Source organism: Carassius gibelio, chromosome B8, assembly GCF_023724105.1.
Source record: "Carassius gibelio isolate Cgi1373 ecotype wild population from Czech Republic chromosome B8, carGib1.2-hapl.c, whole genome shotgun sequence".
Taxonomy (NCBI): Eukaryota; Metazoa; Chordata; class Actinopteri; order Cypriniformes; family Cyprinidae; genus Carassius; species Carassius gibelio.
The window spans coordinates 29,387,051-29,402,788 of record NC_068403.1 but is presented as its reverse complement, the minus strand read 5'-3'; the positions used below and the strand labels follow the sequence as shown (position 1 = coordinate 29,402,788).

Genomic DNA, 15,738 nt, shown 5'->3' with positions numbered 1-15,738 from the left:
TGAATTCAATGATGAACTGCCTTTAACTATCATTTTTCATTATTAACACACTGTTTTCCTAATGAATGTTGTTCAGTGCTTTGACGCAATGTATTTTGTTTAAAGCACTATATAAATAAAGGTGATTGATTGATTGATTGATAATGCCCCCTGTATCGAGCCATCTGAGCGCGTGGTCACGCAGGACGTTTGTTTTGCAGCGGGCTGGTCGTCTCGCAACTCGTTTAACAGATTCTATAACTTGGACATTCCATTGTTCGCATCACACATGCTATCAGTGCAGGAGGAGAGAGTTGTCATTGGACTAGGCTATGAGCACGCCCCACTTGGCGAGTTATTTTATATATTATTTATATATATTATGCCCGCATTATAAGCTGGCAGTGTATTCCCAAGCACCAACATATTACTGCATTTCCCCCATATCACACCAGTTCAGTTTTGCTTAACTGGGTGAGCTGGGTTACGATGGTGTAGGAGCCGATTTGGCTCGGTGCCAAGGTGTTTCAACCAGGTACGGTACCTGACCTAGAGCTAGCTGAATAATTAGTGCTTGTGCTCTACTGGGGCTCGATGCGAGCAGGGCTGGATGGGTTTCCCATGCGGTGCGGGTTTTACTGTTCCCCATATGTAATGGAAAAGCCTTCCAGCCTCATAACTCTTGTTCAATCAAAGATTCTGAGTTTTTTTGGCGACCGCCGTTACCTATAATGAGGACTGTCAGCCAATCAGTTGAGGGTTTGGTGTGCCATTGGCTATTTGCAAGCAAAAGACTTATTCAAATTAGACTTCATAATTTTGAGGAAAATATATATTTTTTCAATTATTCATTCAAACCTTTATTTAACCAGGACTTTAAAAATTCTTGAGATTAAAAATCTCTCTTACAAGAGTGTCCTGGCAAGTGGCAGCAACGTGGTTACATATAAATACATAGACAATAACAAGTAAATGCATAGGCACATTTTCACTCATCATATTCAAAAAACAATGTCATCATTAAAAAAAAAAACCCTGGGTCCTAAATCTATTTAAAACCAATGACAGACAGACTGCCTTTCTGCAAGGTCCTTTAAAAAGCCTTTAAAAGAATAAAGTGAGACCAACTATTTCAACTGTAGTTCATTCTGAAGCTGATTACATGCAGATGGTGCTGCAAAATTAAAAGCCATTTTGCCAAAATCAGGACGGACTTTAGGGACTGTCAATAAAAACAGATCCTGTGAACGCAAGTGATATGCCTCTGCAGACCTCGGGAGGATGTAAGCGTTCAGATAAGGAGGAAGTAATCCTAATACTGCTTTATAAATAAAAAGATGACAGTGCATCCAACGCCTAATGGAGAGGGAGAACCACTCGACCCGAGAGTACAACAGACAGTGATGAGTGTGAGATTTTACGTTTGTGATTAAACTTAAGCCTCCATGAAACATCGAGTCCAACGCATGAAGACACTGGGAGTTTGAATGCATATATAAAATGTCACCATAGTCCAAAACAGACAATAATGTTGCATTTAAGTTTTTTTTTTTTTTTTTTTTTTTGCTTCAAAAGATTAACAATACTTGATTCTAAAGAAGAAACCTAACTTCAACTTCAGTTTTTTAACCAAATCTTGGACATGCAATGTAAAAGACAGTGATTGTCATTTAATTGTGACAGCGATTTCCCCATACGCAATGTCTCGTTCCCTCCTCTCAGGGTTACGTGAGTAACCGGAGACGTTTTAAGTACTGTGCAGGTACTACGCTTGTTTTCATATTAAGCATACAGAACATAACTCCACGTTTAATTCCACATTTATAAATGTGAATATAAAATATATGAACTGTCTGACAAAACAATTAAAATGTTAATTATACAAGAAAACATTATGATTTGTTCATATGAACAAGTTATTTAGACTTGATTTATTGAATGCGATTATGCACACATTTTAATAAAGCCAATCAGTTTTTGAAACAAGTAAATACATTTGTGTACATAACACATAAGACACTCTTTTTCGCCAACTGTTGGCTTATTTTGTGTAATACAAATAAATGGTCAGTGAACTAATCAGTGAACGAATCTGAACTAATCCTTATGGTGAACAAACTGAAAATAAACAAATCTCTTGAAAGAATCTAAATTTCCACCACTACCGAGTAGCATAGACAGTAAAAGAATTGGACACAGTGACCCCATTGGATTCAATGGAGACAAGTGAAGTCAATTAGAAGCACGCACTTACTGGGGGTCAAGCGTATTGCGCAGACTCAAACTGAACTTGAATCACCCACTGAATCTTGCAGACGTTGTTGAATAATTTTGTTGCATTGCTATTATGGACTATTATGGGCTTCTGCCTTGATTTTATGCATCCACATCCCCCCGATAGCCTCATTGCCATCAAAAGATTGCCTGCAAGCTTCTCCTCCTGTCCATGCTGTAATTTCTCTACTGTGCGACAGAGAGTTGCAGGTTATGAGGCAATCTTTAGCCTATTTACAAGAACTGCTTCTATGGGGCCACAACGTAAGATACAAGGTAATGGGGCCTTTTATACATTTTTGTGTTTCTTTAGAAATAATGAATGGACAAATGGAGTCTTTAAACGCCTCAGATGTAAAGTTATTCGCTGTCAAAGTGACGCCAAAATGAATGGGAGTCAATGGAATGCTAACAGCAGGTGGGGGTCCGCTAATCAATGCCGTCACCTAGGGATGCTTCAATAAAATATGAAACCCTGACCCCTGGTCGAGCGTACTGCGCAGACTCAAACTGAGCTTGATGACGTAGATGTCACGTGAGCAACCTGTCTGACAATTGTAAGTCTTCTAATCGCCCACCTAATCTTGCAGAGAAGGCGAGCGTGAACAGGAGAAAAATTTTGGTAAGTATTCTGATTAATTATCTCCCTTGACTTTATGCCTCCACGTCCCCCCGATATCTCATAGACAGTAAAGATTGCCTACGAGATCCTACTCCTGTCCATAAGGTAATTTCTCTACTGTGCGACAGAGAGTCGCAGGTTATGATGCAATCGTTAGCCTATTTTTACAAAAACTGCTTCTATGGGACCATAACGTAAGATACAAGGTAATGGAGCCGTTTATACATTTTTGTGTTTCTTTACAAATAATTAATTGACAAATGAAGACTTTAAATGCCTCAGATGTAAAGTCATTCGCTGTCAAAGTGACGCCAAAATGAATGGGAGTCAATGGAATGCTAACAGCAGATGGGGTTCAACTAGCCAATGGCAGCACCCAGGGCTGCTTCAATAAAATATAAAACCCTGCCCCCCTGCCGAGTAGCAGTAAAGGAGGCCATCAACATGGTAGTCACGCCAAGTAATGACGTCGCAACGCCCAAGCCCTATTGGGGAAAATTATGGACTTTGTTGACATTTTGAAATATGTTTTTATTATTATTTTTTTTAAAGATATGAGTTTTGGTAATAGGGCCGAGAAAAAAATATTCTCCCACAAAGTAGTATAATTTTTTTTAATGCATTAACCTATATCACTATTCATAATTATTATCATATTTATTATATCATAAAAACATAATTTCATACATATATTGTCATTATCATCATAAAAAAATCGAAGAGTTTTGGAATTGTCATTAACTCTTAGGGGAACTTTTTAAATTAAATCTTTCATATTTTCAGTTATAATACTCACCCATGAAGTCTGTTGGTGTTGTTCGAATATCATGCGAGTCTATAATTTTAAGTCCTTCTGATTTGTGCAGAATCGTTTTTTTTTTTTTTTTTTTTGTATATAAAGGAAAATAAATCAGTGCATCTAACGCACTTTTCCCATAGACTGATTTTCCCCCATATTATTTCCCTCCTCTCGACGCTTTGCACTCCAGTCCAGCGGGTGGCGCCAAAATGTTTGGCCAAACACCATTAAACCTCAGAGGAAGAAGGTGTGTTTGTCACCAAACACCAGAGCCGTTGCCGAAGACTATCTTTGGTGTCACCGCGGTCTCTGTTGTTATGTCTTGATACTGCTGCTAATGTTGTTTCTGTAAATTGAAAAATAAACGTTTTGAAGGTCAGTAAATACATGCAATATTGTCATCCTCATAGTCGTGACTTAAGTTTTGAAACAAGCAAGAATCTAGAGGAATAGTTATCAGCTGAACTGAGATCTGCTGCTGTGAAGATGGTGTTTGTTAAAGAAGAGAACATGAGTCAACCAGAAACATGCAGTATTAAACACGAGGAACCAGAAACCTGCAGAATAAAACAAGAGGAACCAGAACCCCTGAGGATAAAACACGAGGAACCAGACACCTGCAGAATAAAACAAGAACCAGAAACATGGAGAATAGAACATGAGGAACAAGGAGGTTGGTCTTTAATCTTTATACATCTTCGCAGGACTTTTTGTGGTATATTAAGATAACAAAGCTTTAGACACAGACACAGATCATTAATGTAAGAATAAGACCTTGTCATTATATATCTTAAAGTGGAAGTGAAGCAGTCAGTTATTATTTAGTAAAGTGATGTCAACTTTGATAAAAAAAAAAAAATCTAAAAAACATGATTAATGTAACGGTTTTAAAGAAAAAAAAAATTGTTTTGTTACTGCTTCTGCAGCTAGTGCTCCGTCATTTTGCAGTACCACCGCGTGTGACGTCACGGATGGTGAGTGAAGTAATAAGCATTTGTTTACGGTTTGAACACACAAATGTTATTTTAACACACAAATAATTCGTTAAATATACACCATAATTTGGATGAATATTCAACATTAAACTGTGTATATGCTAAGTTTGATTGTGGTATTCCAAACATTGTTTTTATAATGCGTGGCGCAAAGTTATTTAAACAAACAACGCTTGACACGACATCATTCATGTTGCATTTTTTTGTAATGTCAGACCATTAAGACATAAGCATCACATTGACTGGTTCACCAGTTGTATGTATCATATTTTATGTTCATCTGTGAATACTGTGAATCATTTTACGGACTCTGAACTTTGAGTCTATTTCAGAAATATTTACACATCTTTTTTTTTAGTCATTTAGTTCATTTTATTAAAATATAATTAAAATGTTGTATGCTACTTCCCTAACATGTCTTACTAGTATTTACGCAAACTTTGATCACACTACAAACAATACACAACTATAATGCTATAATAAACAGAAAAGATGAATTCATTGTTTACCTGGTCTTCAGTCTATGATTATCTCGTCTCCGTTCTTATCTGACAAGTCTTCATGTTTGAGTCGTTCTTTCATCTTTAACCTTATGCAGTCTGAGCCAGAAAGAGACTTGATTAGTTCATCTTCTGGCTCAAGACAGCATTGGCGATATGGAAAATATCTATCAAGGTTTTTTTTAGGAAAAATCATGATTTCACGATTTTATCATTATACTTTTTCATGTTGGTTTTTTAAAAAATACTATTTTGCCATTACTGAGCCTTAATAAAACCATACTGATGCCCCCATTTAAAAACTCAGTCATACAAGGTAAAATAATATATAAGGGGAAAAAAAGTACATTTTCAAGCATATTTTAATCAAGTGTAGATTTAATGCAAGTGCAGTTCTTCAATGTAAGGGCATTCAACAAGACTTGCATTCAATTAAAACCAAAGACTCCTCATCACAAAATAAACATTGGTTTAAAAATAAATCTAACATTGGCAACAGCTGTAACACTCAGACAGCTTATTAGACACAGATCCTCTTTTTAAAGTAGTAGCTTCTAACGTAAGGTATACAATAAACAAAGAGATGCATATCAGGTTTAAACTATGAAAATCTCATTTTAAAAATGTAAAAAAAAAAAAAAAAAAAAAAACAAATCTATAAAGATCTTAACTTGCTCTAATTAAATTTAAGTACAGTCAGAGATTTTTGCATAACTTCCAAAATAAACAGTGGCTTCAAAAAGTAAACACACAACACGATAACCCCTACTTTTTTTTAGTGTAATGTGAGAACCAAAAAAACAAATCAACCAAAGGTGCAAAAATATTGCTCAATCCTGACTCTTGTAAAAACTTACCACTAGCAGCTTTAGAACATACCTTTTACCTTCTTACAACTAACATTTCTAAAAGAACAAACAGTAAGACTGATCACAATCACATATTTTTTGAGAGGAAAACCAGTTGATTGACTTTATCTGGCTTGAGATTTGCTCTTTGGCTGGTGACACTATTGCCACCAGTGCTGAAGGCTCTTTCTGAGGGAGCACTTGTTGCTGGAATGCACAAGTACTTTTTAGCAAGTTGGCTAACTCTCGCAAAGTTTGCCTCATGAACAGAGGTCGACCGATGTCTTGCTTTACCTCTGGAACCAATGCTATAAATCAAACTGTTAATTAAATATTTTAAATTATTTGAAAAACCTACTTTGTGAACAAGTCCTCAGTGTATCAAATCAGTGTAGTTTTGTAGGCTCTCTAGTTCAGTAATAATCAAAATGTGTCTCTCAGAACTGTGTAAAATTATGCATTATTCTACTCTAATCAAGTATGCAAAATTTAAGAGACGTTGGCAAAGAAAAATAACACTTAATATTTATGAAGGTTAAACAGTGTTGTATGAGACATTGCTTGAAATTGCATTTGTAACCGTTAGATGCTAGCGGAAGAGCACCAATGAGCTCATCCAATTAACTATAACAGTGCTGTTCATAGGTTTGATGGATTCATGCTTAGACATTATAAAATCCATTTTCTGACATTTAAAATCACTTTAGGTCTAAGTTTACCATTGTGTTAATACAGACACAATCGTTTTTACAATTATGCCAGATTGTGATCACAGTGAAATCTGAAAATGACATAAACTCTTAAAGAAGACTTGCAATAAGTATTGTTTAACCTTTCATTTATTTCAAATACCTATATCTGCAACAAAATGTCTGTGTATGTCTGTCTCTCTCTCTCTCTCTGTATGTATAAGCATGCTTGAGTATTAATTTAATAGTTTAACCATTTCATTTTTGTGTGTAGGTATCTGTGAGCCTATTATTCATTCTAAGTGTCTTTTAATGGCAGCCATTCATCTAAGTTGGCCTAGACCCTAAAAACATACCACCCCAAAGGCCTTAATGTGCTTGAACCCCCGGAAATTGCTGCCTGCAGCTATAATTTGTATATTTTTGATTAAATCCATCTGATCGAACTGTGAAAGCCTCACACACACTCACAAACAACATTAATTCTAGCACTGACTTTTAAGCCATCCAAAATCAAACTAAAATGCTGTCAACCAAACATAAGTTACACTGTTTATTTTTAAAGGTCCGCTGTAAGATCAGCATGCAGCACTCAAACAAACTTTTTTGCACATGTTAAGAATTTTACACAGATATTAGAGCATGAGTGAAGTATAATGCCATGTTGAGGCTATATAAAGAATGATTATGCAAAAAAATGTTACAAATATGGCAAAAATGATTTTTTATTTTTTTTTACAATTTCACAAAACAAATGTCTCATGTAATCGATCAATCAGTGTTTCAAAAACATGAATAAAACAGCTTGTGACATAGTCATAAAAGTCATAACATTTAGTCTACCTCAGAAATACCAACAAAATAACATTTTCTTATTGACAAATCAGTCAGCTAACAGAGTTGGAGCCTGCTTTAATTTTAAGAACTTTTTTTTTTTTTTGAAGTAGGTGGAATTTTAACATTGACTTCATGTAATATAATATGATTTTATTATCATAATTTTGAATAATTTATCAAAAAAATATCATGACGTTAAAGGGTCAGTTCACCCTAAAATGAAAATTCTGTCATTAATTATTCGCCGTCATAAGAACTTCGTTCATCATCAGTACACAAATTAAGGTATTTTTGATGGAATCTGGAGCTGTCTGACCCTGCATAGACCGCAACACAACTGAAATGTTCCCAAGTCCAGAATCATAGCAAGGAGATCTGTGAATTAATGTAAAGATCACAGTCATCCAAATGATGAAAAAGTATTACTGTAAAATGGGTTTTGTGACACCACAAAATAAACGTTAGAGCATAATATGAGACAATAGACTTTTTATTTCGTCAATCCAATAGGGGTGTAAGAAAATATCAATACACTTAAGGATCGCAATATTTTGTTTGGCGATACATAAAAGACTCATGACAGTTGTTTTGTTCCGAGTTCATATGACGACCACTAGATAGTCTTCATCTCTTAACTTAAGCAGTGACAGGAAATACTAACATTAGGACAATCCACTATCACTAACATAAATAGTTTGCTGCCAGTAATGGAGGATGTAAGAATTCTTCCAGTTCCCGTTTTGGTGTACAAAGCTGAAGTTTTACGTCATTGCATTTTTATGGTAACGTCTGCCACGGGACCACAGCACCTCGGTTCTGCCGCTTGCCCCATCCTGTGTGAAGAGCCTTTGCGTGGGGTGCGGCAGGCGTTAGGGTCTTATCCAAAGCGACTTACAAAAGAGGACAATGGAAGCAATCAAAATCAAGAGTTATTATACAGTGCTATAACAAGTCTTAGTTAGCTTAAACACCGTACACATAGAAACAAAAAGAAAATGGATAGAATAGAAAAAGAATAGATCAAGCTAGTGTTATTGTTCTTTGTTGTTCTTGATTGTATAATAAATGAAAAGAAAACAATACAAAAAGATTAGCAAGCTAGTTTTTTTAAGAATATAATCAGAATAGTGAGAGCTAAAGTTAGAGGGTCAAATAAAGATGGAAGAGATGTGTTTTAAGCCGATTCTTGAAGGACTATGATTGAGTTGGGGAGGTCATTCCACCAGGAGCGATCACTTAATGTAAAAGACCGTAAAAGGGACTTTGTGCTTCTTTGGTATGAACAATCAAGCGATGTTCACTTGCAAAACGCAAGCTTCTAGAGGGAACATAAGTCTGAAGTAATGAGTTTAGGTAAATGGGAGCAGAGCCAGTGATGGTTTTGTAGAAAAACATCAGTGACTTGAATTTTGTGCGAGCCACTATTGGTAGCCAGTGCAAATTGATAAACAGAGGTGTGACGTGTATTCTTTTCGGCTTATGAAAAATTAGTCTTGCTGCCGCATTCTGAATTAATTGTAAAGGTTTGATAGAATTGGCTGGAAGACCTGCCAAGAGAGCATTGCAATAGTCCAGCCTGGACAGAACAAGAGCTTGAACAAGAGTTGAGCAGCATGTTCCGAAAAAAGGGCCTTGATGTTGAATAAAGCAAATCTGATGATAAAACGGTGATAGAATTTTCATTTTTGGGTGAACTATCCCTTTAAGGTATCTGACACTAACTCTTGGCAATGGAAATGTGTACTTGTCACTTAAAATATATGATATATTTAACTTTCTGTCTTGCCCTTTGCCAGAAGGGTTGACAGGAGGATCTGGTGGTTAACTGTGTCAAAAGCAGCGGACAGATCAAGCAAGATATGTATTAAATATTTAGATAATGCTCTTGCCAGCCTTATGGCTTCAGCAACTGAGAGGAAGGATGTCTCAGTTGAATGTCCACTTCTGAAGCCTGATTGGTTGCTGTCAAGGAGGTTGTTTTGTGTGAGAAAGGCAGAGACTTGGTTGAACACAGCTGGTTTAAGTGTTTTTGCAATGAAAGGAATAAGGGAATCGGGTCTGTAGTTCTCTAAAAGAAATGGGTTAAGGTTGGGTTTCTTAAGTAGTGGAGTTATACGTGCCTGTCTAAATGATGAGGGAAAAACACCAGTGTGGAGGGAAGTGTTGATGATGTGAGTGAGTGCAGGTACAACTGCAGGAGAAATGGCTTGAAGGAGATGAGATGGAATAGGATCAAGCGGGCAAGTATTGGGATGATTAGAAAGGATGAGTTTGGAGACTTCTGGCTCAGAGAGAAAAGAGAAAGATCTGAATGATTGTATGTTTGCTGGTGAGATGTGCTTGATGGAAAATTGATGGAAGAGTGGTGTGGAAAATTGTGGACTGATTTTTTTTTTTTTTTTCATTTATGAAAAATGTGGCAATGTCATAAGCTATTAGTTGATGCAGTTGATGGGGGAGGAGTAGGACAAAAGAGGAAGGATTTTTTTTTAAAAGCATGTGAGAGACAAATTGTTAATTTTGTTATGGTAGTATGTCCTTTTAGCAGAGAAGGAAAATAGGAGTAACTGATACACATTAAGATCAGTAGTATTTTTGGATTTGCGCTACAGTACATCCTTTCAGAAGCTCTAAGCTTAGAACGGTGTTCGCGTAGAACATCAGATAACCAAGGGGCAGAAGGGGTGTTACGGGCTGGCCTGGAAGACAAGGGGCACTGTCTAAACAAGATGTAAGAGTGGAGCAAAAAGTATAATTAGCACTGTTACCATCAAAAGATTCTAACAGTTTAGAAGAAGGAAGCGAAGATGAAGATAGCCGGGAGGGTTACATCAAAAGATGACATGTGGAGGGGTAAGTGATGTGTCATGGACCATGTTGAGGTTAAGAGAGAGGAGGAAGTGATCTGAGGTGTGCAGTGGAGTAACCAGTACATGATCAGAGGAGCAGTGTCGTGTGTAAATTAGGTCCAGTTGGTTGCCTGATTTGAGAGTAGCAGTAGTTATCAGTCAGTTGAGATCAAAAGAGGCAAGCAGAGTGTGGAAGTCTACAGATAGAGGTTTATCTAGGTGGATGTTGAAGTCTCCAAGTATAACTAGGGGAGTACCATCCTCAAGAAAGATTGAAAGCAGCACATCTATTTCATCCAAAAAGTTACCTAGTGGTCCTGGAGGTCCATATACATTAAACTAATAAAAAGATGTGACAGTCACAACAGCTACCACTACACAGTGTTTATTTATTATCAATTGTATGGTTTTATTTGACGACGCAGCTCTTGCAAGCATAGGTTAGTTACAATTTTTATTTTACTAGGGAGCCCCTACTGGCCTGTCAGGATAATAGTGTCATTTTTATGGATCAGGGACAGTTTTGTTCTAATTTATTTTCATTGGGGCTGGGCAATATATCAAATATTAGCAATAATATCTGAATAATTTTGACAACGATTTTTGATGAAATTTGAAAATATTGTGAATATTGAATATTTCAAATTCAAGCATAATTTCCCAAATTAACGTGCCAAACGTCCAAAAAAGGGAAAATGTTATTGCGGACTGCTCTGCACTCCTCTACTACGCAAGCTTTCATGAGTGCGGTGGGCATATAACGGGTTCAAATCCCTGAATCAGAGCCTTCGCTGTTATATAGATACATTTTCTTCTGGGTGTTTTGCTTATTTTAAGCAATCTGGCCACCTTGCGTATGCAAACGCTTGCTCGCTCATTGTGGAAGCGCCGCTGCAGATGATCTGAAAAACAAACAAAGCTGGAGTTTAGCATCTAATGAAAGCATCTTTGTGTTCGGTCATGAGATCTCGACTCTGTGTGAATAGAGAAACATAGGCCATGGCAATGTGGAACTACTAATAGGAATTTAACTTTTATAGTATTTTTCATTTGTTTTACCATTTTTCATAATATAGGCAGAGAGAGTCTATAAGTCTTTGGTATTAATATACATATCTATCTATCTATCTATATAGCTTCCTATTTGAGAGGGTTTTTAATGGCAGTGGGAACATGGTTTCATGCCACAGAGCTTCTCTTAAAGCAGTCAGTAGACAAACCTGTGTTCTTAGCTAAAAACTCACAAATAAATAAATACTTAACCCAGTTTAAATATTTCCCCAAGTTTTTTTAATTATTTAAGTGCAAACATATTGAGATACATATTGAATATCGTAAAAGATTTACAGTATCAATATATATAGATTTTTTTGCATATATCGCCCAGCCCTAATTTCCATCCCTCTGTTTTCATTTTAGGTCTGATGAATGTGAAAGAGGAAAGACGAGATCTGAATGAAGTGGACAAACTTTGGGATCAAAAAGATCATGATGTCAATGAAGAAAAATCTGTGAATTGCAGCAGCATCAAAATAACAGAAGTCAAAAGCCCTTTCATATGCTCTCAGTGTGGAAAGGCTTTCAAACATAAACAAACCCTTAAGAAGCACATGTTAATTCATAGTGGGGGAAAACCTTTCAGCTGCTCTCAGTGTGGAAAGAGTTTTACACAGAAAAGAGGCCTTGAGGATCATCTGCCGGTTCACTCTTCAGTAAAGCCTTTCAGCTGCTCTCAGTGTGGAAGAACTTTCCCATGTAAAACAAACCTTAATAAGCATATGTTAATTCATACTGGGATAAAGCCTTTCAGCTGCTCTCAGTGTGGAAAGGGTTTTACACAGAAAGGAAACCTTAAGGAACATTTGGTTAGTCATACTTCAGAAAAGCCTTTCAGCTGCTCTGAATGTGGAAAATCTTTCAAACATAAGCAAAGCCTTAGGAATCACATGAGAATCCATAGTGTTGAAAAGCCTTTCAGCTGTCTTCAGTGTGGAAACACTTTCATGACCAATGAAAACCTTAAGGATCACATGCTAATTCATGCTGGAATAAAGCCTTACACCTGCTCTCTGTGTGGAAAGAGTTTTACACAGAGAGGACACCTTAGAAATCATTTGTTAAGTCACAGTTCAGAAAAGCCTTTCAGCTGCTCTCAATGTGGAAAGTCTTTCAAACAAAAACAAAGCCTTATGAATCACATGAGAATCCATAGTGGGGGGGAAACCTTTAAGCTGTTTTTAGTGTGGAAACCCTTTCATGTGTAGCGAAAACATCAAGAAGGAGTGTGTGGAAGGAGTTTTACACCGAAAGGATACCTTGAGACTCACGTTAAGTCATGCTGGTTAAAAGCCTTTCAGCTACTCTGTGTGGAGAGTCTTTCAAATATAAAGGATACCTTATGAAACGCATGAAAATCCAAAGTGGGGAAAAGCCTTTCAGCAGCTTTCAGCTTTAAACAGGGATTTGATCATCACATGAGAATTCACACTACAGAGATGCCTTACCAGACAATTCATAAAAATTAAAAGCCTCACACCTGACTTGTTTGTGGAAGATTTATGTAACTTAATATTAATGTGTACATTGGTCCCACATGATCAGAAAGTGGAAAACTGGCTTAATTGTCCTATTTTTCTCAAATAATTATAGCTTGCCAAACTAAAATAATTAATTAAAACTAGACTATTTAATAGTCATGTTGATTCAAGATATCATTTGTCATTATTGTAACACAAATGTTTAAGTAACATCACGTTTAAAGTGATTTCAGAATGTACATATGTCTCTGGTAGCAGAGTTGTGTAAACTGAACTTGCTTAAAGGAAACTCTCTCCAAATGTACTGTAGACATTTTCAAATATGTGTGTGTAAATACAAAAAAAATAAATATTGCCATTTGCAAGTGTTGGTAGTTAAGTCTGTTGTATTTTGTTGTTTTATTTTGGTGTAGAATTGATTTCACAGAGGAATTAAAACGAAAACACTTTAAATGTAATTATTAATAAGATTTGGGAAGAGCGCGTCAGATACTTAACCTAATCAACACAGGTGGACCATAATCAAGTAATCAATCCCATAGTATAAATATCGCTGACTTACCTCTATCCATTGACGGTTTATCAGTATCCCTCCTCCACCCCATCTCCTCACTTCAAGTTCACCTTATAATAGACGGGGAAGGGGGGGGTACTCTAGGTTCGGGCCATTCCCGAGCTCGGAGCCCTTCCCCGGACAGCATGCCAAATACGCATACCATACCTATTACCTCAGCTAATTATATGTAAGCGTGAACTAGTGAAATGCAGTGTATTCAAACACAATGTCATGATGCAAACAACACTGTTGTTTTCAGAATATATTCACAAAAACTGATGTAAATTCTGCATTGAAGTGAATGAGTGAAGTGATGTGTTGCTAAGTACAGGTGCTTCTCAGTTAATTAGAATGTCATGAAAAATTATTTTATTTCAGTAATTCAACTCAAATTGTGAAACTGGTGTATTAAATAAATTCAATGCACACAGACTAAAGTAGCTTAAGTCTTTGGTTCTTTTCATTGTGATGATTTAGGCTCAAAAACCCACCAAATTATCTCAACAAATTAGAATCCTTCATAAGATCCCTGAGGAACAGTTCCACTCATTCTCTATTATAGGAGAAGAAGAATTGTATCAACTTGTTAAATCATCTTAACCAACAACATGTATAAAGAATCTAAAAGGTGCTTCCAGAAGCCAGATCAGAGTGTCACTGCAGTCACCCGGATCCAGTCTGTATCTAGATCAGAGTGTCACTGCAGTCACCCGGATTCAATACGTATCCATCATCAGCACCTAGAAAGGACCTCTACTGCCCTGAAAGACAGCGGAGACCAGGACAAATAGATGAGCCCCAGATACAGATCCCCTGTAAAGACCTTGTCTCAGAGGAGCACCAGGACAAGACCACAGGAAACAGATGATTCTTCTGCACAATCTGACTTTGCTGCAGCCTGGAATTGAACTACTGGTTTCTTCTGGTCAGAGGAGAACTGACCCCAACTGAGCCTGGTTTCTCCCAAGGTTTTTTTCTCCATTCTGTCACCGATGGAGTTTCGGTTCCTTGCCGCTGTCGCCTCTGGCTTGCTTAGTTGGGGTCACTTCATCTACAGCGATATTGTTGACTTGATTGCAAATAAATGCACAGACACTATTTAAACTGAACAGAGATGACACTGAATTCAATGATGAACTGCCTTTAACTATCATTTTGCATTATTGACACACTGTTTCCCAAATGAATGTTGTTCAGTGCTTTGACACAATCTTTTTTGTTTAAAGCGCTATATAAATAAAGGTGATTTGACTACGTTTTTGAAAAGCACTTTATATTTTATTCAGCAGGTAATGCTCAACCTCAGAAAAGGTGAGTTAACACCTGAAATTCAGTACTGCCAAAATTGTGAACTCGGAGAGGAATAAAACCATATAGTTTTGATGCCATTTATTTTGATTCTGAGATAAACTTTGTTAGTTTGTTGAACTAGTTTTCTTTTTTTTTCATGTTTTATGGGGAAATGTTTTCAGATTATTATTATTATTTTTTTTATTAACATTTGGAATTGAATTAAAGTAAAACAAAAATTGCATGAATATTCCTTTATTTGGCTCCTTTTTTTCCTTAATTTTCTAGTTTAATAAAAATTGGAAAAATAAAACAACTGATAAAGATTTAACTTGGAAATTACACTCACAATTTTTTCCTTCACCCAGTCCAAAAAAATATAGGGTAATGAATCACATCTGTATTTTTTAACTAGAGCCAATGAAAAATAAATAATTTGCCCTAAACATTTTCTATGTCTATGAAAACATGTTTTAAGTTTTATGAAATTGTTTTCATAGTCATAGAAAATATTGTTTATAGGGCAAGTTATTTATTTTTCATTGGCTCAAGATGGGAATCATTACCCTACATTTTTTTATTTTATTTGATGAATTAAACTTTTTTTTGTTTCAGTGTGCTGTCAGACTGAATCTGATCATGGATGGGAAAGGGATATTGAGGCTGTCCTTGTCTGAGTGAATGGAGAGGATGAGGAACCATGATGAACCTGATCCACACAATCTTGAACAAGGGCATGAGAACATGTGAGGGACACTCTGACTGCTGCTCCAAACATCTGTGTTCTGCTCTCCATGAGCACGACGACCTGTAAAACATTTAAACAGAGTAAAGCATTTTACATCTCATGTTGTCAGCTTTCCATTTCTTCTATAATTTAATTTCATATGTTTACTATTACATGCAAAACATGTATAGCTACATTACTTGTGTGGTGTAGTGGGCAGATCCACTGAACTGGTG

General features: G+C 36.4%; 2 protein-coding genes across 4 annotated transcripts in view; one reads left to right on the top strand and one right to left on the bottom strand.

The window, feature by feature from the left end:
* The window catches only part of LOC127963166 (uncharacterized), a 392,897-nt gene that overhangs the window by 162,675 nt on the left and 214,484 nt on the right, over positions 1-15,738 (bottom strand). The gene's annotated exons all lie outside the window — the stretch shown is intronic.
* On the top strand, positions 3,908-15,605 carry LOC127963179 (gastrula zinc finger protein XlCGF8.2DB-like). Of its 3 annotated transcripts, none has more exons than XM_052562945.1 (3): positions 3,908-4,347; positions 4,601-4,648; positions 15,391-15,605. In XM_052562945.1, the coding sequence occupies exons 1-3, from the start codon at positions 4,161-4,163 to the stop codon at positions 15,450-15,452; spliced, it is 297 nt and encodes a 98-aa protein (XP_052418905.1). In that variant the 5' UTR covers positions 3,908-4,160; the 3' UTR covers positions 15,453-15,605. The 3 variants fall into 3 exon arrangements, with proteins under 3 accessions (XP_052418905.1, XP_052418903.1, XP_052418904.1); XM_052562943.1 differs by lacking the exon at positions 15,391-15,605 and adding an exon at positions 11,812-13,308 and having other exon boundaries at positions 3,915-4,347; XM_052562944.1 differs by lacking the exons at positions 4,601-4,648; positions 15,391-15,605 and adding an exon at positions 11,812-13,308 and having other exon boundaries at positions 3,915-4,347.

What these genes read in the sequence shown, in the direction of transcription:
- LOC127963179 (XM_052562943.1), top strand. Translation starts at nt 4,161, where the DNA reads ATGGTGTTTGTTAAAGAAGAGAACATGAGTCAACCAGAAACATGCAGT. An exon ending in AGAACATGAGGAACAAGGAG is followed by an intron (nt 4,348 to 4,600) that starts GTTGGTCTTTAA and finishes CTGCTTCTGCAG; the next exon opens with CTAGTGCTCCGTCATTTTGC. An exon ending in CGCGTGTGACGTCACGGATG is followed by an intron (nt 4,649 to 11,811) that starts GTGAGTGAAGTA and finishes TTTTCATTTTAG; the next exon opens with GTCTGATGAATGTGAAAGAG.